This window comes from Pyrgilauda ruficollis, unplaced genomic scaffold (genome assembly GCF_017590135.1).
Source record: "Pyrgilauda ruficollis isolate IOZ18807 unplaced genomic scaffold, ASM1759013v1 scaffold6, whole genome shotgun sequence".
Lineage (NCBI taxonomy): Eukaryota > Metazoa > Chordata > Aves > Passeriformes > Passeridae > Pyrgilauda > Pyrgilauda ruficollis.
Window position 1 is genome coordinate 4,154,818 of NW_024527710.1, and position 25,864 is coordinate 4,180,681.

At 38.3% G+C, this 25,864-nt stretch overlaps 1 protein-coding gene across 1 annotated transcript in view; it reads right to left on the minus strand.

Annotated features, from left to right (window-relative positions):
- Positions 1–1,955: 1,955 nt before the first annotated feature.
- PKN2 (protein kinase N2) overlaps positions 1,956–25,864 on the minus strand; it is a 53,378-nt gene continuing 29,469 nt past the window's right edge. The window contains exons 3-22 of the mRNA XM_041483570.1: positions 24,638–24,789; positions 20,241–20,358; positions 18,537–18,682; positions 18,232–18,445; positions 15,270–15,455; positions 14,877–14,986; positions 12,869–13,012; positions 12,655–12,730; positions 12,157–12,331; positions 11,776–11,905; positions 11,180–11,316; positions 11,012–11,087; positions 10,839–10,930; positions 9,701–9,877; positions 9,050–9,112; positions 8,876–8,952; positions 7,366–7,508; positions 6,012–6,119; positions 4,425–4,505; positions 1,956–4,344 (exon numbers count right to left, since the gene is read on the minus strand). Coding sequence (XP_041339504.1) covers positions 4,141–4,344; positions 4,425–4,505; positions 6,012–6,119; positions 7,366–7,508; positions 8,876–8,952; positions 9,050–9,112; positions 9,701–9,877; positions 10,839–10,930; positions 11,012–11,087; positions 11,180–11,316; positions 11,776–11,905; positions 12,157–12,331; positions 12,655–12,730; positions 12,869–13,012; positions 14,877–14,986; positions 15,270–15,455; positions 18,232–18,445; positions 18,537–18,682; positions 20,241–20,358; positions 24,638–24,789 — 2,609 coding nt within the window. The 3' untranslated portion in view covers positions 1,956–4,140. The remainder of the gene's footprint in view (positions 4,345–4,424; positions 4,506–6,011; positions 6,120–7,365; positions 7,509–8,875; positions 8,953–9,049; positions 9,113–9,700; positions 9,878–10,838; positions 10,931–11,011; positions 11,088–11,179; positions 11,317–11,775; positions 11,906–12,156; positions 12,332–12,654; positions 12,731–12,868; positions 13,013–14,876; positions 14,987–15,269; positions 15,456–18,231; positions 18,446–18,536; positions 18,683–20,240; positions 20,359–24,637; positions 24,790–25,864) is intronic.

Consider the following 25,864-nt stretch of genomic DNA (forward strand, 5'->3'; position numbering starts at 1 on the left):
AAAGTATTTATAGTATAGGTTTGTTAAATTTCTGACCTCCAGCCCAGCCTGCAGTCTGGCTGGCCTGTGGTTGTGTTCTAAGTGAGCACTTGCTGCTTGAAGTGATATGCCAGGTGCTGAGTGGAGGCCTGAGGTTGTTCAGCCGTGCCCAGACTAAGAGCTTTGAACACTGGTGGCCTCCTGACAAGGATCCCTTTGTGTACAAAGCAACAAATGTGCTTAACTGGGAATCTTGTGGTTCTTGAGATTTTGTATCACAGGTGCAAATGCAGTTTAACTACACAAATAACAGCTGAGGGGTCAGCTTGCTGCACATCTGGTCTAAGCCTGCCAGAGGGAAGGCTGTGTCCAGTGCTAACAGCAATTAGTAGCCCTCACTGTTAGTTTGCTAGTTGAGCTTTAATCCTCTTCTGCCAGTAGTTACTGGAAATGTGGAAACTGAAGATTTTTTTTCTGTAGGTTGTAGTTCTCTTACACCTCAGGAGCTGTTGGTTGCAGCCATGAAAAATTCAGGTGCAGGTGTTAGAGAGTATGCTGGGTTGTTGGCAGGGCACATGTTCATTGTCTGATGTATTGCTTTGACTTTGTTGCAACACTTTCTATTATCTGGGCGTTCCTGGTCTTGGTCTGAGCTATTCTGCTTGCATCCTCTGTGAGTGAAGGTGGGATGCTGTGAATGGGCTGGGCCTGACCATTAATGCATTGCTACACCTTGGGAATGCAAAGGTGGAAATTACTTTTACTGTGAGTGTTGCTTTCCAGCATAGATCTGTGGATTAAATCTGCTCCATGAAGGTTAAAAGTGACTGTAATGTACATTGCCCAAAATGCTCCTCTTAAATCCTTTTGGGCATTAGCCACAGGCACTTGACATGTGACGGCTCAGTGTTTGCAGTTGAAATTGTTGCACACAGCAAAGATTGCCTGGACAGGAATTTAAATAAATCTGTGCAAAGCTTTGAAGGAGCTTTGGAGGCAGATGGAGGCAGGGAAGTGCAGTCCTGCCGTGACCCTGCAGTTCCATCGGCAGTTCCTGTATCTCCCAGGGTGTGGGAGTAACTGTGCAGCACAAAGAGGCAGAACTAGGACTCTGCTTGACGGGGCAGGTGTATTCCGAGGGCCTCTTACTACTGGCTGCAGTTCACTAGTTAATGTGAAGCACAGCAGGAAGAAGTACGGCCTAGCTCAGACTGTGGTAGCGCCCGCCTGCCTGTGTCAGCCAGGCCCAGGGGCGGGGCCCGCGGAGGCACCGGCTGCCCTCAGCCTGGGCGCGGCTCTGAGGGGGCGGCTCAGCAGCCAGCCCGGCGAAGGCAGGATGAGCAAGGGTTGCATTCCCCACGCACAAGTGTGTGGGGAACATCTTCAAGCGTTAATTCAACAGCAGTTCAGATTAGCTCCTTGAAACGCTGGAGCCAGCCCTTTCTGGAACGACTGTTTAGTCGGGTATGAAGTGAAGTGTCCGCCTCTGGGCAAAATGGCCGCATAAAATTCCATGTGGCTCTTAAAAGTAAAGAGTTCTGTTCTAAATGCACTCAGAAGAAAGCTTCATCCTCTAGACTGTCTAAAGAACAAGCTCAGTGAGGGGTAGGTAGGTACAGACTGTGGTTTGGTTACACAGCTTGCTGAGGAATGGTGGGTAGGAAAGAGACTCTAATGAAGCAGTAGCCAGGAGCAGGCCTGAGTTGTCTCCTCCGTGCCCTCAGGGGAAGCCTGGGAGGGAGGATGCTGAGCCAAGCAGACCAGGCTCCAGCTGTCTGGACTGCTCCAAGCCTGAGACTGCTCGGAGGCAGTTTGTAATGTTCTTTTTAAAAAAAAAGTAAAAAATGGAAGCCTACTGAGCTGCCACCAAGACAGTGGGTCCCCTCCTGACAGTCTTTTCTGAAGTTACCTGTGGGGAAGACATGACCAGCCACTTCAAGAAACAGCAAAATCATGTTTGCGACACAATTTACAAATTACTCTATTTAGACCTTTAATTTGTGATATTAATGACTGCAAAACACTTAGAATGACATTTGTTAAAGGCACATTTCATTTAATGCATAGTGTACCATTCTAAAATATCCTAATTTCCTTACAAAGTGCTTGAGCAGCCACATACAGATAAAGTATAGCAAAATATATTTACAATCTAGGGTTTAAATCTTAATCTGCCTAAAAATATTTAAAAAACTACAGAGATAAAATTAGTGCTTTTTTCAGCTTAACTGGGTGAACATACCCTGCCCTCTAATTTTTTCTAATTTTTTTTTTTTTAGTGATTTGCTTAGATTAAAAAAAGATTTCTGTACAAGATGTAGTTACAAAAAGGTATGTTTGAGGATACTTTCGTAAGTATTAAGCACCCTGTGAGATGCTTGTGTATATATATATTTGGGAACCAAAAAGGGCGAGCTGACTGTACCTCAAAAGTATTGGTTTCAGCTAGATAGAGGAACATAATTTGTTTCTAGTCAATATAGAACCTGGAAACAAGGAATGCTGAGGAGTTGACTCACTTTTTCCAACGTGATTTGTAGCATTGGGGAAGGTGCCTGCCCCATTCCTGTGGGGGACTGGCCTGATTTAGACCTAGCAACGATTATTTTATTTTTATATCCCTTAAGCCTCTCCCCTGCCTAACCCTGCAGGTCTGTCCAGCATCTTGATTTTTAAACCACCACCTTAGCATTGCATACTCCAGTGGTTTGTGTTTCTTCTTTGAATTAATAAAATCACCAGTTTTGAATTTGAGTGCGATGCCCACTGCCTTAGTCCATGAACAGCAAACTCCTGGCCAGGATGAACCTGTGAGGTTACAGTGCTGAATAGTGCTAGAGGTAAGGACCAGGTGGGAAATTTATTTTCCAAGAGTCAATGTTTGCCCACAGAACAGCAGATGCCAAAAATAGGTCTTGGTTTACAAATACACACAGTGTCTGGTCTAAATTACTTTTCAACTTTTGAGGTACAGCTTTTAGTGTTAAGGGGTTTATAAAATATACACTGTTTTTATCAAAAATATTTATACATTCTATTACAACATATTGCTTTTTACCCTCAGTAACTGCCAATCCAGGGGCTGGAGCTCAGTGGCCTACGTGGATACATTTTTTTGTTCACTTGGCCACTCCGCAACATCGGTGAAGTGGTACAATTAAATTACTTGCCTGGAGGTAAGAATACATTACAACTTCCAAATATACATGTTCACAGCATGTATACATTGAAAACGCTTACTTTGCCTAAGTGATATGATACTGTACAGCAGACAGAGGAGGATGGAGGGGGTTGGATACACACTGGGACCTTCTCTGCCCCCTCGGGGTGCGGGAAAGGCTCGAGGCGAGTACGGAAGGGGCTGGGCCTGGGCCTTGCGGATGCTCCGCTCTGGGGTTACACTGAGCAGCGTCCTCCTTACATTCCTCATCCCAACCAGGGCCTTAAGCCATGCTCAAGGAGCTTGAAGGCAAAACTGTTTGGCAAGTGACTTTGGTAAACTCTCCGGATTTTTCTGGGTTTTTCTTTGTAATGGAAGCACTTACACAGTTGTTATCTCAAAGGCAAGGTGTTTAACATTTTTCCTAATAAATACCGTAGAAAATTTACAAAACAAGGCATATCTGTTCTCAATACCATTATTTTAAGAACACAAGATGAAGGTGTACGTAAAAATGTGTAGTTTTAAAGACTGCACAATATTTAGCTGAAATCATTTGCCTTCTCCAACTAGAACCAGGTTCTGTGTGAGTGTCACCGGTATCCCAACTTACTTCAGTGTGGCTGAGTGGAGATTACCTAGCTCAAAGTCTGCTTTTCCCACTTAAGGCAGATACTTTAAAAGCGGTATTATCTGCTGTGGAAGAGTGAGAGAAACTGTACAGATCCACGTGCGCCCATGTGCGGGAAGTTCAACACAGCCTGGGTTCAGCAACTCAGCTTAGGAACGCCATAGACCTGCTTTCCAGTGCTCAGATAAAAAACAATATACAAAGAGGCCACTCTTCAAAAGAGTGTAAAAACAGTACTTAAAAGGATCTTCATGTGATTTAAAAAAACCCAGAAGCTGCAGGTGGCACAGAAAGCAATTGAAGGGTCAGTATTCTTCAGAGAGAGGCATTCTTGTGAGCCAGTCAGCTGGGGCTTCACAGTGTGTGGAAGTTAACACCAATCAGCAATGTAATCAAAATCTCTGAACATTTCCTGCTCTTCTTCTGAAAGTATCCTTGGTTCCCGAGGTGGAGTGAGGATAGGTGCTTCAGAGGTAAATTCATCATCAAAATTACTAACATCTTCTCTTCCTCTAATGGTAGGTACGAAAGGAGGCTTGACTTTCTTGGCCAGTAAAGCATGCCAATCTATTTGCTGTAAAATAAATGAACTGATGTTTAGTTTCCCATCTCTACTCCTTTGTGTCCTTAGAAATAGTACTAGTTTGTACTCACCCTGAAAAAGTGATGCTTTTTCACATCCTCAGCATCTTTCTCTCCAGCCCCAAGACGCCGCTCTGGATTTCTTCGTAGCAGCTGAGAAAACATGCAGAGTTTCAGTGGAGAAATTCAGGGGGAGGGAAAGGAAGGAGGAAGGCTGAGTGTTACAACACCAAGTTAAGGTGGACAGTGAAAGTCATACTGCCTGACCTATGGGCAGTCCTTTCCACTTGAAGGAATGGACAGACAAAGCATTTAGCAGTGCTCTTTCAGCCTGCCAGCACAGTTTCAGCAGCAGCCAGTGCCAGAGCAGACTCATCTGCCTCCCTGCAGAGCTGTGCTGCCATGTCTTGGTACTGGAGGTGATCTAAGGCAAGTCACAGAGTGCAAAATTCCTCCTTGCTGGTGAGGGTACAGATTTACATAAGCCAGTGGTTCTTGCTCAGCTCAGAGAAGAGATTAACTATGCTGCTGTCTCAGTGCTCAGCTCCCTCACAGCAGCTGATTTACCAGGAGAGGGTTCAAGCTGCTTCATACATTCAGCCAAAGGAAAGGGTTTCCTGGTCACCCCCAGAAGTTTGATGCAGCAGGGTGGATTGATACTCATGATGCAGCCGTCAAAAAATGTCTAGTATATTGTGAATGAAATTATGTGATGGAGTGCTCAGAGCTCCAACTAGTAAATTGCCAGTACAAAGTTCCTAGTACATGTATTGTGGGTGCAATGTAGCAGCACCCTGTCCCCTGTGGATATTGGCATGAATTTTAACAGCAAAAATACCTTCCCCAGCTACTGCCTTAAAACTGCATTCTGTTTTCCTCCTCTACGCAAACACTCTCTCCCTGGGACTAAGCAATTGTTTTAAGTTATCAAATATTTATGTTATTACTTAGATAGTTATGTCACAGTAGTTACTGTGCTACAGCACATTGCTGAATTGGGTGCTAAACTGATACTCAGCATCAGGCATTTATGTGGAGAGGCTGATTCCAAAGCTTTGGAACCACCTCCAGTATTGCCTTTCTATCAACTATGATAAGGTGCTAACTTAGTTTCAACTGCCTTCCTTTGATAAGCAGACACATCTCACTAAGGAATAGCACTAACATCAACCATAACCAAAATCAGCTGTTCCTTGCCAAGAATGGGACTACAGATGCCATGTGTACAGTGTTCCCTGCCCCAGCTGGAACGAAACCAAAAAGATTTAGAAGTCTTTGAATTAAAATATTCATGTGACAATGCTAATCTACCAAATAGGTCAATCCAGCAGTGTTCAGCTAGGAAAAGAGAGCGGAACTACTCCAGTTAGGTAAAATTAGGAAACTTAGTTCAGAGAGAAAATAGAGCCTTAAGTGTTTTACACTTTAAAAAGAAAAATTTGCTCCTAATAGTGTGGAATGGCATAGACAATTTTCATTTAAGGTGACAGGCAGCATAGCACACCATAAATGAAGCAAGTCTGAAAATTTAATTATCAAAAAAATATGACGTGCAGGTTCCTAAACTATTGGAAACGATATTCCTTTGTTCCTCAGAAAAGTAATTGTTGGAAACAGGACAACAGGGAGATCCTGTAATAATTATTAAAATGTTCTTACCCGTCTCATTATTGAGATGGCTTCTGTAGACAGGAATCGTGGATATCTTACTTCATCATTTACAATGCTGTCAAACACCTCTTCTTCGTCATCTCCAGGGAAGGGAGACTACAATGAAAGGCATTAAAAAACCACTACAAACAGGCTTAAAATTACAATTGAAAGCAACATAAACTCAGCTGAATATTTTGAATTAGACACCCCGAAATGAAGTCTTCCTTCCCCGAAACAGATACATGGCTTTCCATACGGAAGACAGAAAAGGCAAGTTGATATTATCCCATAATTCCTACTGAAGGACTGTGTTTTAAAAATGTGCTTTTAGATGTAGAAACACCTAAAACTGGGATCTTCTTTGAACTCAGGGTGCACATGGAAATTATCTATCAGCTCTTCTTTGGGGTAGCTGCCATTCACAAATAGCGTGGGCAAGACGGATTTGTTTTAGTAAAATCTTTAGTATGTTGCAGCTCAAGGGTTTTCAAACTGTTTTGAAGTGACCTGACAGATGTAGGTGACACTGTACAAGCTTTTTGTCCTTTTTTACCTGAAAGGAAGTGAAAGTAAGTTGAATGATCATATTTTTTTTGAAAAGAACAAAATTATGAGTTTTAGCATGTGCGCTATCACTGTGCCACCTGGGAGATACTGTTACAAAATGGACCAGAAGGTAGAGCAGCATATGCAATGGCAAATAAACTTCTCAACAGTGATTCATTTATACCAGCTCATTTACATGGAACTGAGGCTTTCTATTTTGGTGTGTTTGGCATAATCTTTCATTGCTATCCAGTTTTATGTGTTAAAGTTCACTTTTGTTCAAACTAGAGGAGTTAAGAAGTTTATTTTTTCCCCAAGAGCATTTGAAAGCAGAAGACTGATATTGCTGTACACATCTAGATTTGGTAACAGATGTGTCCTGGAAACCTAGCTCCCCCAAACTGTATGTGCAGATGTACTGTGCTCTTAGAGACACTGCCATTACTGGAATTTTTTTTTTAAGACATAATGATGTCTTAAATCTAATCTAAAAATAGAGTAAAGCAAAAATCTGTTACAACTTGTTGGCTTCTATAATTGCTGATAAGTCAAGCTCCAGACATGACTTGCCAACTTCTCCAGTGTTACAGCAGCCAATATCAGGTGAGTAGCTGCTCAGTATTTCACACTTCTTTTTCTTGATGACACACATTAAAATGCTCACTGTAAAGCTGGGTGTGCCTATGCATGCCGTATAATGAATACTGATACTGTGGCAGGTAGGGCATACGAAATGTTAACAGGCTGGTATCTTGAGGTTTGTAACCTTGAAACATTGCTTTTTACAACTCCACTGTACCTTACTAGAACTTACCTCACCCACTAGCATCTCATAGATAAGAACACCAAGACCCCACCAGTCTACAGCTCTTGTATAGGAGGTTTCTGTCAGCACCTCTGGAGCCAGAAATTCCGGTGTGCCACAGAATGTGCTTGTTCTGTCTCCAAATCCCATTCCTGAAAGTTACAAATAATGAAAAGCAAGCAGTATTTTCTGCCATTCCACAACCTGTTCCTCCAAGCAGAGCCTCTCTCCAGAGCAGCTTTACCTGATACTGTAGATCCAAGGCCTGTGACCTGAAGGCTCAGGCCAATGAGGTGAAACATTCCCTCCTTCTTCCTCCCCATGCCTTTGTTTCACATGTGCTTCCGTTCAAATTTTTCTATCCTCGCTATATACAGTGAGCCAGATTAAGGTTCCAGTTACACCTCTGTTACCCAGTTATCTTTGTTTGGAAAGATACAATCTTATGCTCCATTTCTACCAGTTAGCACAAGAAAATGCAGTACACACTAGTTTAGCCAAATGTGCCCCTCTGGATGCTTCTGTAGTGCAAATTACATATAGTAGAGTAAAACATGGAGTGTAGTGAAAGAATGTAGAGCAAAATAAGCCCTGTGGATTTGCCAGAGGGGCACATTTTGGGACATCAGCACCACCAGGCCTGATGTGACATGACATAAGGGGAGCTGCTGCAGAAAACTTGAGAAAACCATTAATTGTAGCAGTCAGTAAAGGGAAGAACTTTCTTTCTCATTTTGTTTTGTCATTTACTGAACTTATTTGTAGCTACAGTCACAGGACTTGCCCTGGCACTCATGTTTGAAGACCTGCTGAGTTTACCCAATTCCCTCTTAGGCTACCTTAAAGGAAAAGATATGGAAGACAGGCTAGATAAACTGAAAAAGGATCTTTGCCCACACAATGGGTTTTGAGAAAAACACTGTAATAACTACCTCTGTTTGGTATTTGCCAGTGGTGAGATGCTTGAAAGCAACTTTCTAGGCTTCCCTTTTGGGACAATCTCTCAATTTTAGCTGTAGTATACTTTGCACATCATTTTCGTAAGAATCACACTTCCATATTCTCAGAGTTGCAACTGTTTCTGAGCTAAAAAAGTAGATAATCTATTTGTAAAAAAGCAAGAACTCAGGATGGATTATAAAGGCACTTGATTTTGTTGTGCAGTGTGAAGATGTTTAGAATGAGGAAACCACCTAATGCTTTTCCTACTCGTAAAATGTGCAGTGTGGCTTGCTAACAAGCAGAGATGTGATGAAGTAAGAGTCAGAATAGGTGATGCTCACACTGACAATAAACAAATAAAAAGAACAGGGCAATGCTCACATGCTCCTGGTATTTCCCTACTAAGGAACTTCGTCCTATCTTCACACTTGTACAATTTGTACAAGTGTATTTTTTTTCCTTCAAATGACACATAAATAGACCCTATGCACATCTGGCAGTCCAAAACTCTCAAGGAACAGTCAAGAGTAAGACAGACTATGGAATTCCCCGAGAAAGAAAATTTAAGGGCCATTACCTTCTTTGCAAAGACCAAAGTCAGCAATTTTCACAAAGCCTTCTGTGTCCAGCAATAAGTTATCCAACTTCAAATCTCTAAATGAACATTTGAGAACAAAATTGCATCACTTCATGTGTTTCTTTAGTACTCTTCAGAACAGCTGAAATTCATCTGCTGGAAATGACTACTTACCTGTACACTATTTTGTGCTCATGTAAATACTGAAGTCCAAGAACCACACAAGCAGCATAAAATCTGTTGAAAAAGTTGAAGTTAAAATTTCAATGGAATTTTATCTTGCTTTTCAGAATGTGAAGTCCATTATTATTGATTTTTTTTATGAGCCATCCTTTGAAGATTACCAATTACTTTTTTTGGGTACAGATTAGTTTTATACAAGGCCAGAGTTTTAAAACCAGATGGCAAAAACACTTAAACTTGCAGCTTTCAAACTGTAGCATGTTTGCTTGGGCTGGAAGATAAATTTCCTGTAGTGTTCACTGCTATAGCATTGAAGGTTTTCTAAATCAGCTTATTCTTTCCTTTTTTAGCTTTGTCTACTATTTTAACTCTTCATTCAGCTTTTTTATATAATCCTAAAAGAAAGTATTATAAAAATTAAATACTTGTATGTAGATTTTGAATTCAGTGTAGATTCAGGCACATTAAACCTGCATGTCATCTTCTAACAACAAAATCAGTTAGAATTTCCAACCCTTTTAAAAACTTAAGCAGCATTTACTGAAGTGGCATAATGTGGTGGCATGTGGTGATAAAGCCCTTAGCTCTTATCCACTGAGCAAAGCCTTTCCCTTAATGCCACAGGAAGGGAGGGATACTCACACTGCTCTGGGCTCAGAGAAGACATCAGTGTGGATGTGCATCATCAGGTCCCCACCAGCAGCATATTCCATTACAAAGCACACGTGATCTTTGGTTTGGAAACAAGCAAAAAGGTTCACCAAGAAGGGATGTCTTACACTATTCACAGTTTCAAATATTCGCTTTTCACACATCAAGCTGCAAACAAAATCAGGAACAATATAAAGTTCAGCGCTGAATAACAGTTTTTCAATTCTCAGAATTACTGGTATTTTTTTACTTTATTTTTTTGCTCTATTCCTCAGGATAAGAATGTTCAAGAGAGAGATTTTAATATCAGGATGCCATTAATTTATATTTAGCTTTCCCAAGTGAAAAGAGGAAACCTAGCAGTCCATGAAAATTGTGCCAACAATTTTACTTCCAAATACTTGGATTGCATTAACTATGCATTGGTATCCTGTGACATTCATTTCAATCAATTTTTATTTTAATTATTTACAAGACATAAAGTGGAAATCCAGTGGCAGTATTACAGATATCTATCTATAGCAGTTCCTGGTTATTTCTTCTTAAACCAATTGTTTAAATTGTAGGTTATTGTTAATACAGCTATCCTTCCTGCAAATGAATATAGTCATTCTTAAGCAACTGTAAAAACACCTTCTTGCATGAAAACCAAACAATTTTGTAATGGCCCTTTCATGTCCAAGCAAATAAAAAACCCCAAAAAAGCAGAACCTGATTTTTGCGTCAAAAAGACTGAAAATCACCCAACAGTATACAAAGAGAAAATATGTTGGACAAAGCATGACAGTATGTTACAGGTTGAGAAATATGGGTTCTGCCAGTAAAGCAAACAATCACTGTTATCCTCTAATGAGATGGAAGTAATTAGAATAAATACTTGCAAGAGAACCCAAAAATCAAAAGCAGGATCAGCTTTAAGTCAGAGCTGTAGTTCAGGCATGAGAAGGGCACTAAAACAAACCAGGGGTTACTCTGCTCCCTCCTTGCCCCAGAACAAGAATACACATCTACAGCAGCCAGCTATGCAGGGAGATGACAACTGACTTTGCTCTTCCACTCAATTCAGCAGCTCCCTGGTAGAGCACACAACTGGTTTATGGAATCCACATGTTATATTGTACAAACTGACCTGTCCACTTCATCACGAGCCACAATATCTCCTTTCTTTAAGGCTTTAATAGCAAACATCTCATTTGTGTTTTTGTATTCTGCCAACAGCACCTAAAACAGAGGAGATAAATTTAAGAGCTGTATCTACTTTTTGATAAAGCCTTGACACTTGAAACAGCTTTTGACATTTACCTTTCCAAAATGTCCTCTGCCCAGTACAGCGCAGCATCTGAAATCCTTCAGACTGAACTGAAATCTTTGTTGTGATCTATGTAAATAAGAATTAATCACAAAGTTTCTAGTGTGTTAGCTTTAAAAAATATTATTCAGATCAAAATAGGAAAACCACTGCTTTTTTACCTTCTATCTTCGAGCTCTCTGGTGTTGCTGTATTTCATGTCTGAATGGGGAATATCAGACTCACAGATTATTTCAGGCTGGAGTTTTGGAACAATACTATTTCTGCCATTTTCAAAATCAAAAGTTGTTACTTCATCCTGTGAAGAACAAGAAACCTGAACATTTAAAACTGGTTGTGAAGGCAAATGATTGCAGAAATTTTACTATAAGCACATGATATTATTAATACACCCATTGCCAAGGCTAAAATGGCACATTTCCAGATGATACAGGCAAGTAAGATTTTAGCAGACTGATGAAATATATTGCTCCAATCATTCTGCTCTTTCTTAATAAAAGCATTTTATCCTGAATACTCTAATAGTTTTGGAGCTCTGGCTTTTTTCTGTGGTGGAACTAATTACATGGAGTGTTAAACACACCGACCACAGAAACAGTTTGCCACTAAGAGCAATCAGAGCATTCTGCTGGCACAATTCCGTGTGTGGAATTTAAGGCAGCACATGCTGATTTATAAAGGCAGAAATCCATCATAAAGATGCCAATATTACAACCACGTTAAACTGTATAACCCAAGATTCTTAAAAATTACTTGCCTGAGAAGGCACATCAGGAGCCTTTATCTCAGAGGAAGATTCACATATTTCCACAAGGGAAGATGCACGGGGTGGAGCAGGTGGAGGCTCAGGCTCAAGTTCGAAGTCCAATTTGGCTACAGGAGAGTCACTGACAAGAAAATAAATAACTCCTCAGTGTATAGCAAAGACTATTTTAATACCTGTGGATTTCTCCTAAACCAAACCTTGTGTGTCTGTGTCTGGATCTAGCTATGGAATAGTTTTCCACAACTAAAACATGGGAAGGTGTGCAGCCTTGCAGGATAACCAGACTCTGCACACATTCTGTACATGAGGGCAGAAGCCTCTCAGTGCTCCCTCCTGCACTCAGGGTACTGCAAAGCTGCAGAGGTGACCTACCCGGCTGGCAGGGTCAGTTCAGCGAGCTGGGGATCCACCACTTGCCCTGTGGGAGGCACTGATGTTTGGGGACTGAAGGTGCCAGAGTGGTTCACTGTAGGAATAGCTCTTCTTACCAGCCTCCCCCAAGTGGCAATATTAATATTCATCTGAGGAGCTCTGAGAAATGTTTTGCCTATAGATATTGTGAAAAAAGAAAACAGAGTGCAAGTAATTTCCTTGCTCATTACCAAAACCAATAATTAAAAAATCCCATATTAATTAATTTATAGTTTATGAAAAACAAACTAAATTTGTAATTTTCCATAGCTATTTCTAATTATTCACAATTAAATGCTAATGCATAATAAGGAATTCTAATACAAAAGATTTCTAAATGCAATGCCAAATCTTTCATTACCAACAGTATTATTTGGAGGCAAACATTAGTCCTCTATATAAAAAATTTCACAGATCTATACAATTTTTAAGCTTTACATGTTTATATTAAAGAATCACCTTGCTGTTTCGAAAAAATTTTCTTCTGCCTCTGGAGTTTTGGTCTTCTTTCAATAACTGGATTAAAAAACGTAACCTGCAATTCAAATAACGTATGTTATAGTTCAAGTTTCAGAACAAAATGCATTCTTACAAGTTCAAGGAAAACTTGTTAAACTATTCTGCCATGTAATACTTTAAAGTATGTTCAAGTACTGCAAAGAAACATTCTTACCTCTGCAAACAGAGTGCCCTGGGGTTCGAGATAGAGACACATGCCATGCCGTTGGTTATCCAGGAAATCTTCCAACCTCAGAAACTTGACTGCACACAAAGATCTCCAGTCACGCCAATAAACTGAGATTTCTAATTCACGTGACTATGACAGGAAACACAGACACAGGAAATCACTTATTTGTAATTGTTCTGCAAGAATTACCACAGTACAATTGTAAGATCAAGAACTCAAGGATCAAGATGCAGAGGTGTTATTTTAAAAGGCTGTCAGGGCTAACCAGTCAGACTGAAGCTCTGATGATCACAACATTTCATTCAGTTCAGATGAGATCTCCAGTATACAAATAAAAGCACAGGTGTAAAATTTTCCCTGAGAGTAGAAGCAGAAAGCCACAATCAGACTTTCTGGGTCAGTCTAACAACATTGCTTGTTCGAGATGTTTTAGCTCAAGCTCTGACAACAAAGCTTAACTCGTGTTTAGAAACCTCAATTTTGGTAGTTTCTGTATTTTTTACAAGTACCAGCTTCATTTCATGCCTGCAAACATTTTAGTACCTGCATACACACCATGATGCAAAAACTTAGAGTGTCTGTAGAAATGCATACACCTTTTGTAACATGGTCATAAAAAGGGGCCAAGAACTTTGAACTACCAGGAACGACTGCTCTATCTTGCTGATGTGATTTATGTATTAGAGTGTCTTATATGTGTGTTACAAAAACCTGTCCCAGAAGTGAAGAATCCTGCAATGTAACAGCACCATCATATGTTACTACTTCAATTCCATCATGATACATCATTTTACTGTCTACCATAGCTACGATAGGTTTCAAAAGAAGTAAAAGTCAAGAAGCACCAGATTAAAAAATAACGAGGCTTGGATTGTGCATTTCAAGCACAGAAGGATTCACAGAATATTCTGAGTTGGAAAGGACCCGCATGGATCATCAAGTCCAGCTCTTAAGTGAATGACCCATATGGGGATTGAATCCACACCCTGATGCTATTGGCACCATGCTCTGACCTTCTGAGCCAGTCTCAGGATGTGTGGCCAGGAACAGCAGAAGCAAAGTCCTTTTCTGGCACCAGAACCTGAGTTCTTAAATAGAGCCCACAACACATATGTGGTTGGCAGGAACAGCTACTACACCGAGTAGTTCTAGTCTTAATCTGAAAATAATTGAGGCTTCAGGGCTTCACAGCTGCTTGGTTTTTTCTGCACTACTCCTAACTGTAACCTGAATTTCTCTACCTGCAAGTCTAAAATTGCTTCCTTCCTAGATGGAGGGAATCTGGACTGGGGCTTGGCAGAAAAAAAGCAAAAAACAGGAAAGTGGCTGTTATTTTTTCACACGTGAGAAGCATGTGTTGGAGTAAGCATGTACTGGAGATGAACATTTAAGCTCCTAAAATATAGTTTCATTTTCAGAAAAAAATAAGCCTTGTACCTTAAAATACCAGGACTATCAGGTATCTAAAAAAAAACCTTGACTAAATCTATATAACAAATTCTACTTCAAAAGTATCAACTCAATATTTGTGCCCTCTAAGTAGCATTTAAAGTTATAAGAAAGAACTATTAATGAATTTATTATTCCTGAAGAACTGACCAGCTTTACATGAGAACACTTATATAAAATCACTAAAATTCTATGACATGGTTTTACCAAAACATCCAAACTGATCTGATATCATGCTTTACTGATAAATAATTATAAGCTGATAATCCAAATAAAAAAGGTAAGCACCATCTCTCCCATCTCTGAAAACCCACTAAGGGTTAGATCTTGGCAAAAATATTACATCAGTTTGTAAGTCAGGAAAGGTAAGATTTCTAGAATGCTGGCCCAGCTCAACAGCTTAAGTCCAGGGAGCTTTTCTAGTAAAGACAGGAATATTGCACTTACGGAATTTGAACAAAATGACAGCAACAGGGGAAAAAAGTGACATGAATTAATACAAGAAGCAACTACAGCTGTCAATGAAATCAGGCCACAGTTTTACCCTGTCTAGTTCCAGTGTAAATTTCTGATCCCATGACTGATTGGAAATCGGTTTCCAGCTAGTTTGACCAACCACGGTGTTATCCAGCTTCAGTACAGCACAGACTTCATCTGTAAGTAAAGTACACAAACTCAGCTTAAATCTTTAAGAGGATTTTCCACAAACAAAAAAATCTCCAGTAAGTTTCCCTTAGAAATGTAATCTCGTATTTAATTGGTTCTTATGGGCATAATAGTGTGGTTGTGCTTTTGCTTTTGTTAACAGCTTAACAGGTAAAGAAACATTTAAAGCTTTGAATCAATTTAATATTTTAAGTTACAGAACACATCATGCCCAAGAAAATTTAAATAAAAGATAATGCATAATAATAAGAGAAGTAAGGGTATACTGAACTGGACAAGTCATCAGTTTTCAGAAGGTTTCTACCACTCCCACTTTTACTTTTACTGGGTCTGCTTATAAAAGATGATCTGGCTTCATTTGGACTCCAACCAGGTAATGTAATTGATGTGGCTTTTGATCGACCAGGGACATTTTCCAATATATCTTGGCAGCCCATGAGCCTCACTTCCAGGGTACCTAGAAGAAGATGGACAATGATTTATGAGAGTTTTCTGCTCTTAAGTAAACCAAGTGAATGACTAATGACTGATTGATGGCAATAGCTCACATTCTGACTCCCACAGGGTATAACAGAAAGATCAGATGAAGTCAAAAGACAAATCCAGGACACACATGTATATTGAAAATAAAAAGCATTAAAAGTCAACTATGTGTGACTCAACCTTCTAGAAAAGAGCAACAGTTCACCAAGGTAACACAACATAAGCTTTTGTTGTGTGTCTCAGAAGTCTTTTTGTTTTCTTCACTTGGGAACCTAACTGACTTGGGTTCAAACTGTAAACAATGTTGTATTTTAATACTGACAAATTTCAAGTTTCTTGTTAAAGCAATGAATCTTGCAGATGGAGCAATAACAATTTTTAATGAGTTTTATATAACTAGTTAATACTGCATAAAATTAACAAACTACTAACACTATAGATTTGTGTAAGAAATCACACACTAGAAATCACATTTGCCTGCTGCATGCTAAAGTCCAATTTGTGTCAGTATGTAATTTAAAATCATTAAATTGTTCCAACTTGATTGAATTTGGATTTATAAAAGCTGAGACAAGAAGCTACTCTTCAACAAGCTATTTTTCCAAATCTTCTGCATCTTTAACCAAATGAGGTATAGAGGCTGCTGTTCAAATTGAAGAGTTTCCTCCAGCAGCACAAGAACATCTGAACACCACAGATGGTTACAAGAATGGTAGGCTGGCTTCATCCTGTACAAGATAACATCTATGAAACTGTGACACCGCTGACTGACAAAATCAACTACTAGAAGTAGTGAAATTAGCGAGTTCGTAATCAGTGTCAGTTAGAAATGCAGCTCTGAAATGCAGTCTTCTTTTGATAGCAAATGTACTTAACCAGGACACTTAAAAGTACTCTTTCATAACAGAAACTTAAGTCAAACTCAACCTAAAAATGATCTGGCAACATCATAGCCCACAGAACAGACAGCAAGAAACCAGTCTAAGAAGAAATCCCAACCTGTAGGAAGCTAACAGCCGTAAGTGACAGCTAAGCATTAGGCTATGAAGACAAAGAGATGCTATTGGCTTCCGAAACAGGTTAAAAGGTAAAAGAATACTTCATTCCCAAACTCTGTTTAGAAAAAAAAAAGATATTAATAAGCAGAAAAGCTATACTCTTGTATAAGGAATGGATGCAAATCAGAAAGTCATGTTGATGCACTTAAAGATGTATGACAGTAGCATTGCTCTATTTCTCACAAAGCATTAGAGGCAAAACACAGAGACACTGTTCATTTAAATCCAGCTCAATACAAAAGCTCTTTGTGCAGGCAATATGAAAGTGAAACTATTAAGAACTTCACAAGCATGTAGCTTTGTCAATTTCTATTAAAAATCTTCATATGTATCAGTAAATTATGTTTAAAGAGAAATTATAGTCACTATAAGGTATCTGACTCTTCATTATGTGTTACAGGAAACAGAAAAAAACAAGTTGTTTTAAACCCAAGGCATGATACTTCCTGCCTATAGTCACTGATCACTTCAGTTTTTATTTGATGAAAAAAGTTGTTCTTACCACACAACTTTACAAGGACTCTCGGCTGAGGTCCTGATAAACCACAATGCAAGATAAATAGACTTGCTCCATATAATTATAATTAATTATTATTATAAGTATTACTACTACTACTACTGTAGCTTAGCAGAAGAGTTCCTCTTTTTGTTTTAAAATATAACCCCGCAGTATTTCAAAATTAAATTCTGTTTTATTTCTACATGCATATAATGAGTAACATTTAAATTACAGGTGTTTTTTTTCTTATAAACTTACTCTGTCAGTAATAGGCTTAACAGTTACATGCAAAATGTGTTAGGAAACAAAAGATAAAATTAAACCTATCTGTTCTAGGAATTCTAGACCACTGACTAAATAAATTTACAACAGCAACATACCCCCAAGTAGTCAGAAGCATGCTTTTCTTTAAGAATGCTGTGAGGCAAATGTTCAAGACCTTTGTTAAGGTATCGTTCATCTGTTGAAACCTTACTTTCAATGAAGGACAATTCCAGGTGAACCCGAACTATGAGACATTCCTAAGTCACATTTATATACAAATGTGGTCCCTCACAGTAGGCTAAGTCTCTTAAAAAAAAACACCCTATCTTATTTGCAAGGAAAACAGTTGACACCAATGAACAAGAATCCCCCATGGTTTCATGTATGTTTGTTAGGACCTCCTTCTTTGGATTAAAAATAAAATGCATGATTTGGTAGTATAAATCTCACCTTCCAGAAATCCATTGAGGTCCAGTGGGTAAAACAGGAACTGGGAGAAAAGCTGGGTGCCTATCTCCAGCTCTGTCACCTACTTGTATGATCAGGGCAATTCACTGAACCCTTCTGCAACTTAGTTTCCCTATCTGTAAAATGGGTATAATGATACTTATACATCTTGATGATAAGTACATGATAATCTCAAGATGAAAGGCATTTGGTAAATGCTAGCAACATCATTCCATAGGGAGCTATTTAATGCCAGAGAGTCACATTTTCAATAACGTTATAAAAAGGTAAACAAATAAATCAAAGAAACTTATCTGCATTTTTTGCAGTGTATAGACACTTGGAAACTCTAAATGCCTTTGTCTAGGAAAAGAACAACAATTACATATGTCCAGTAAGAAATATAGTTGGCATTAAAGGTTTGTTTTAAATCATTAATTAAGATCAAAAAAGGAAAAACAAAAAAGCTCTTTAAATCATACCTGTTAAAGCTGCTGGTTTGGACAGTGTACTGTACTGGTTTTGGGTAGATATTACACTCTGACGAGGACTTAATGTGGGTGAGGAGACTAATGAAAGCTCTTCTATAATAATACTGCTTTTGGGATGGTTTTTAGGAAGTTCGTTCAATCTCTGTTCCAGTGAATACTTCAAGAGGTCCAGCTTCTGGCTTGATTCATTAAATCTTGCTTGCGCCTTTTCAAAATAAAAAAAAATTGAAATAGTTCATTTTTTTTCCTTAAAGAACCTTTAAAACAAAGTATCAGAAATTGTAATGACAAATTACTTCTGAAAGTGCCTTTCTGTCGGTAACTTTCCCAGATCCAAGTAATTTCATCACATTTTTTGCACCTTCTGCTACAGCGTACTCTATCCTAAAATGATGCCGTAATTCTTCCATTCGGAGTTCAAGAGGGCTTATCACAGGTTTTGCTGCAAAGAGATATAAACAAACAACCTTCATTGAAGATAACAACAATCAGGTTTAATTTCTTTAGTATCAATCCCTCCTCCATATAAAGAGAGGGGAGAAGAAAAAGGCAAAAAAACAGGAGAGATGCATATCTGGTAGTCCAAAGAGAAACTTGAAGTGTGTAATAAAAGTAAAAAGTGATATTTTAAGCATCTACATTTGAATGAAGAAATAATTGATCAGGGCCTCAATTCAATAAATAGCTCCTACTTCCTGAAGAGCTATAATTGCTAGAAGATGTGAAAAAAAGAGAATGTCTTCAGGGGAGTTAAGGGACGAAACTAAAATATCCCAAATATTCAAGTGGCAAGGAAGTTTTGGGACTTCAACACTTCTGAACTACACCATGAGCATTTATCTTTTAAACTGCTCTGTAGCCAAGTAGATCCCTGATCAGTTTCTGATAATCCCCCTGGCTCACTTGAAATCCCATGGAATCTGGCTTCTGCCAGCACAGAGAAATGTGAGAGATTCCATACACTGCCTTTGCCAAATGGCCTGGGTTAACCATTCTAATGTCCACATCTTAGAGTGCTTAGATATCCTAACCAGAACACTTCTGAATATATTCCTTTCTGTTTAAAGCACTAAGAGTAGTAGGAACACAAAAAGGCATTTGAAAGCCCTTTCTAGCTTGAACTTCTTTTCCTTTTAAACAAATTATATACATAATCCATGTGCTAAAATGGGGTGTTAAAAAGTTGTGTGGAAAAACAAATACAGAAACAGAACACCTCACACACCACAAAACAAAGCATGAACACACATTTTTCATTACCTTGGATATATACAGGCCCTGACTACAAGTGTCAATATTCAGAAATTCACACAAATAAAGTTCAAGACTTAGAGATATACCCATATGCCTGTAAGTTTCTAGTGCTTTAGAGCTCAAGAATAAATTTTTTTTATTACTTGCAGATTTTCAATGAAATGGAAGTTTAAAAATACTTCTGAAATGCAGCATGAGTATTTCAAGCCAGGTCATTTTAATAACACTTTTTCTGTTCCTTTAAATGTAGTTGTTTAGCAGTCAATCTAGCCTAAATGCCTATAAAACCAGGAAAAATTCTCCTCCATCTGTCCTACCACTAGAAATAATAAGGTCAGCCTATTAAAGTATGACAAGCAGGCTTTGTACTGGCATCAGATTTTTTTTTTAGCATCATAATATAAAGATTATATGCTATAAAAAATCACTAATTATTAGGACAAAAAAAAGCATGCATGAAATGAGAAGGTAGACCACAAAACTGGACATCATAAAGCATAGAAAGGATAATAAAGAGAGATGATATTTCTCTTCATTACGATGAAGGTATTTTCCTTCACATTCCTTCACATGTTTTTGGCACCCCAAGACACACAAAGTTTTGCCTAGTCTCTGGTTATTTTTGGTTAATGCAAGCTGTATCAAACATTCCTACTAGAAATTTATGGTAAGTCTGCATGCATATGGGTATATATCTATATGACATTCTGACATTAATGATTCACATTTCCTTTCTACACCATCACCATTATCAAAAGCCAATTCATTGGTCTGGACTGCCTGAAGAATCTGCATCCTTATAACTTCTATTTTTGTCTTGCTGTCCTGAAGCATCTGCTGAGCTGTGGCAAGAAGTTTTCGATCCTATGAAAACAAACAACAAGCTGAAATCAGAAACTTCTTCATGGATCAAGACACATTGAAAGTTTCAAAACACACATACTAAGAAACAAGAACTAAACCTATGCATTTCATTCAGTACAGCATTAGGCAAACTAACCACATTAAGATATTAGTGAAAATTAAGTTAGGACAGAGGAATTGGTTGATTAAAGACTGTAAGCCACTCCTAGAGAAACTGTGTGTGTTTCAAGGTGAGTAAAGCAGGCATGATCTAGAAACATTACATGTGTAGATTAATATTTTGTAATCTGATACTGAAGAAAGGAGAAGTATTAAGTGCAAAATACGTCTGAAACTATGTAGAATGTCTCCAATTTACTTTGAGTATTGTAAAAACTCTTGTAACAGACAAATTTGCTAGACTAAGCCCTCATAAAAGTAATTGTACTATTTAACCTGAGTTGATTTTCAATACTGAAATTAGAAATATGATGTTGCTTACACAGCACATTAAGTCTGCAGTACATTTTTCTGAACAAATGAAAGCTGAAGATTTTTTGTGTTAATAAATATGTAACAAACAAGGCCTACTTCATTAGCATTAGAACGTGTCTAAAGATGAACTTTCATAAACTTCTATGGCTGCCACGTGGCTCCGTCTCTATGTTCTGGGAACTACCAGACAGCTTAAAGGTGATCTGACTTGCAGTATGAACAACAACAAAAACAAGGTATAAGAAAATTTTAGGCAGTGTATTTGTTCTGTCCATGCAGTACCAGTCAGGGCAGATGTGTACCACCCTTACAACCCAAAGAGTATTTTGGTTAGCTCATTTTGTAGCCACTCTACAACCTCATTAATAAGTTACTTTCCCATGGACATGGTTTATAATTATATTTTTAATTTTATAATGAAGTTATCAACTACTTAAGAAGTTAAAAATACTAAATTCTTCCCTTGCCATAACCAAGAGAAAGAACTGCAGTGAAGCTCAGATCCCAGAGCTGGAAATACTGGCACCACACAGCATAGTGCAAGAAAGATCTGTATGCTGAGAAACTGACCTTCACGGAGCTCCTCTATGACCTCGCACCTTGACTTACTACTCACTCAGATATTTTAATGCTGCCCTTCGTTCTGCAGGGTAGATATACCAAGATCTACACATAAAAAGACTTTGGATCCGTGGAAAGAAATTGTGCCCCCTCTGCATACCATAGTTTCACAACTCTCGATTTTAACTTCTAGTATTAATCAACATTACAGGGAGATACCACAGATTTCATATTTTAACATTCCATGTTACTTATCCAATTAATGATCACACTAACTTTCCTAAATCCATACTTTCTCAAATACAGATATGAAATTTTAGAATAATCACTGCCTCTAGCAGAGTATAGAATTGAAGTAACAGATTATAAGTCACTCTAAAATCCTGTATTAAACCTTATCCATGCACCATTCTGATGTATATATATGCTGGAAGTGTTTCTTTGTCTGTATCTTCACTTTTATCTTATTTTTGATCTTGCTGCTCTTGATTATCCCTCACAGTCTCTTACTGGAATGGATTTGCTTGCTCAGGAGCAGCATTAGCCCTTCAGTGTGTAGAGCAGAGGCAATCCAGCGTTACAAAGATATCCTTAGGTTTTAAAGAGATCACATCTTCCGAATCAAAATGTATGTGTAATGCTCAGCAGCTCTCTTAGTGCTGGAGGCTGAATACAAAGCATTTCAATGCATCTTCTGAGTACAGAAGGACTTACAGTGCCTGTAAAACTGATCTGCAAAGCTGTCATGGGATCTCAGAGAACCTACACACATCCAAGGAAAGACGATCGTTATCTCAGAAATGTTCAAGTCCAAATAGGTTGAGCTGAATGTTACTGAAGCAAGTAAAGTACAAAGGGAAAAGCTTCCCATGAGATGATGGATTTATTAACAGACTGCTTTTTCATTTTTAGAAAACAGATTATAACCTCCCTCCATTAAATTTAGGTCTCAACATAATACAACAGATTTGAAATTAGATCATATAGTACACTTGAAGAAAGGTCACAAATGAATTTAATATGTTTAAAGATGGTCCTATGACTACTTTTTAAAGAACTACTGGATTACTGGGATTGGATTCAAACTGGGGATTTTCTGCCCCTTTTGCCCACCCCATCCAGATGGTTGGATTCTTTTAAGCTCTGCTTTTTAAACCATAATCAGCATGCTCAAGGCTACAGTTCAGACTTGCCAAATAACTCACTACTGAGCAGAAAAAAAAAAAAAGAGAGAATGAATACCCACCATTTCCATCCTCTTTGCTGAAGTGGCTGGCAATGCTTTTGTGCTTTCCAGCTTGCTCTCTCCAGCCCAGTTACTATATAGTCCCAATGTGGTAGGCTCATTTAAGCATTTACCAATCGCAAATACAAGATTCAATCATAGATTTTAATTACATACCTCAATCTAAAGCAAACCAGAATTTATCTTCTCTACCTAGTCTGATCAAAGCCTGCTAACAATGTCTAATATTACAACCTGGGTGTTTAGTTAAGTTTTTCAGCCTGTTATAAGGTTACTTACCAAGGGTTTATTAGAAACCTAATTAATGTATGTCTTTTGATCCATTTGGGTCAGCTAATTATTAGTTTTAAGTGTACCTGATGTTAAGTACATGGCCCCAGAGAATGCAGACTCCAAAGGTTTCCAGGAGCTGAGGGACTGTGGTGGATGGACAGCATTCCCAGGACCTTAGTCATAATGTGCACTCCAGCTATTTCTTCTATTTGCCCCCAGCTAGTATGTTACAGGTCACTTTCAGATAAGGCTACCTGGGACAGAAGGAACTTGATGGCACCCCTGGTCCACTGAGTCTAAACTCATTTTCTGGGAGAAAGCAGTGCTCCCTGCTATTTTTTCAAGGTATAAGGAAGTAATACAGTAGGCAGACACAACATGATCTACCTCTCCACCAACACCTAGCCCAAATTCAGTCAAAAACATGAAGTTCCTTTCCAACCATTTCTAGTTAAAATCAGTTCTAAGGGTTACCAATGTAATTCCCAAATTCCTACTCTTCCAGCCAAACACTTCCTTTTAGTAAGTTGACTGACTCAGATAGGTGCTGGCTCAGCTAAGATCTTAAAACATTTTGATTTTACTTACTACTGTCTGGACACAAAACCATCTAACCAAGCTACTATACACTATTTGTTAGATCTACTCTTGTGTTTCCCCTTAGTCTGGAAATTAATCTCCTTAATGATTTAATAAAAGTAAATGAAAAGGACAATTCATGAGTAATGAATGAAAGGTGAAGGGGAATGTAAGTAGAGGATACTTCCCTCCCTTTTTTCTCATTTGAGAGCTATGACTGCCTTATACTCAACAAAATGTCTTGTTGGGTTGTTTTTTGGATTTTTCTTTGTTAGATTCTGGGTTTAGTTTTGTTGACTTTTTTGATTTTGTTTTCTTTCATTTCAAAGGTTCGGATTATCTTTCACTTGAGTTAAGGGATCCTTAGAGTATGATGAATTCTATTACACAGAAAAGAATATGTTATAAGTCAAACCCATTTAGAAGTTAGCAAACACTTTCCCTCCACCTCCTTGGAAAAATTACGGTGCTATCTAGAGAGAGTGAGTGCAGTACTTAAAATTCAGATACAATAATAAGTGTGGCTTTATTTTTAATTTCTCTTTATTCTACCAGTTTCTACCTCTAGATTACTGCACTTCCATAAAAAGAAATTATTTCAATGTGTATTTTATGTGTATCACTGAAGGTTATGACATCTCTATCAGAATACTACACACATCCTATTGAAGCATTTGGCACAGATCTTTTTACTGCTAACTACAATTAGATGACAAGTTCAGAATATACTTGGCAATAGTGCCTTTGTTGTAATTATCATGCACATTACAATGTTAAACTAATGCATTTTTTTTTTCAGTGGAGCTAGGAAAAACATCAGACACCAGTCAGTCCTACCAAGCTTTGCTGCTAAGTGAATCCCACATGGTCAAAGATTACTAGATGTACTAAATTTAGTAAGCCGGATTTATTATTTAGGTTGAACTGCATGTGCACAAACTGATAAAACAATCACTTCAGTGGGTATCAAACCACAACAAAAAATGGTATAGTAATTTGTAGCAGATTTGATGGAACTGTTTAACAAAAATACAGCCCAAACGAAAAATACTGAAGCTGCATACTGTTCATACATTGCACAGTCACATTCCAGCAATGTGAAAACCCACATTCATTTCATGATCTTTAAGCATTCCAAAGCCTTACCTTTGAAGAGCCATTTGAGTACATCTGTATCATATTTTCTGCTCCCTGTTTTACCTTCAGTTCTATATCCAACTGCTTCTTTAAGGCCATCAATCTGTTGTTTGTAGAAAACCGAGGATCACTATTTGGAGTATCAGGAGTGCTAGGACAATCTGTGAATTAAAGGTAAGATATAAGCATGCAGAAAAAAAAACCCAGGAAGAAAACACCCAAACCACTCCCCCAAAACCCACCTTACACTCTACTCTATGAAGTTACAGGTTGAACAGAACTGGAACATCATACTTGAGAATTAAGTGACCCTCCTGTCCAGAGCTACTTTGCAACATCACAGCAAATGCGCCCTGCCATGAAAAGCCTCCGAGAGCCCTGTGACTCCTACACACGTCCTAATTCACATGAATCACTTCCGGCAGTGGGCAAACAGGCAGGTTTGCAGCTAAGCCTATTTTTATTTCAAAGGAGATTGAATTCTTGTAGAACGTCTTGAGTCAATTAAAAAATGCAGTTTTCCATTAAGCTTTCTTATACTCCTGATTTTAAATCAAAGTGTTTTAACCACAAACTTCGATAACAGTATTAGAAACTAATGAGCACTGTCTGAATACAGCTCTTGAGTAGATCCTCATCCATTTTAGTGTGAATACTGTAGACACTGTTTATGTCAAAATTAAGAACAGATAAAATAAGCCTTTCTCTTATTGTGAAGCTGAATGTTTTCTGCTCTGCAGTCATAACAGAAACCTGGGATAACTGGATATATAGGCAGATAGGTTACTGAACAACTGACTGATCTATGGGAAGGAGAAAGCTTTTTCACTTGACAGTATTACAGTGTTTGGGTCTCCCTCTTGTTGGATTAATTTTGTAAAATGCAAGCTAGTTTTATCAATTAAATTATAAAGTCAAAGTCCTTAACTTTTCATAACCAGTCCATTATATGACTTCATATTTCAGCTTCTGCTGAAACACAAACTGTTAGTAAACTGAAAATAAGTGGCCACTGGACTATTTCCAACACACCTGTCCTTAGAGCTAAGGTAGTATCTTCCTTAGAGCTTAAGCTAGTATCTTCCCTAGCAGTCCCAATGACTTCTCTTCCAACCTTTTGTTAAAAGAGGACAAATTATTTCCACTGTAATAATTTCAAAAAAATTTTAGTTCTTCTACACCAACAACTAAGAGAATACCTTCTCTATGGACAAATGGTACTGGTTTCCTGGAAGA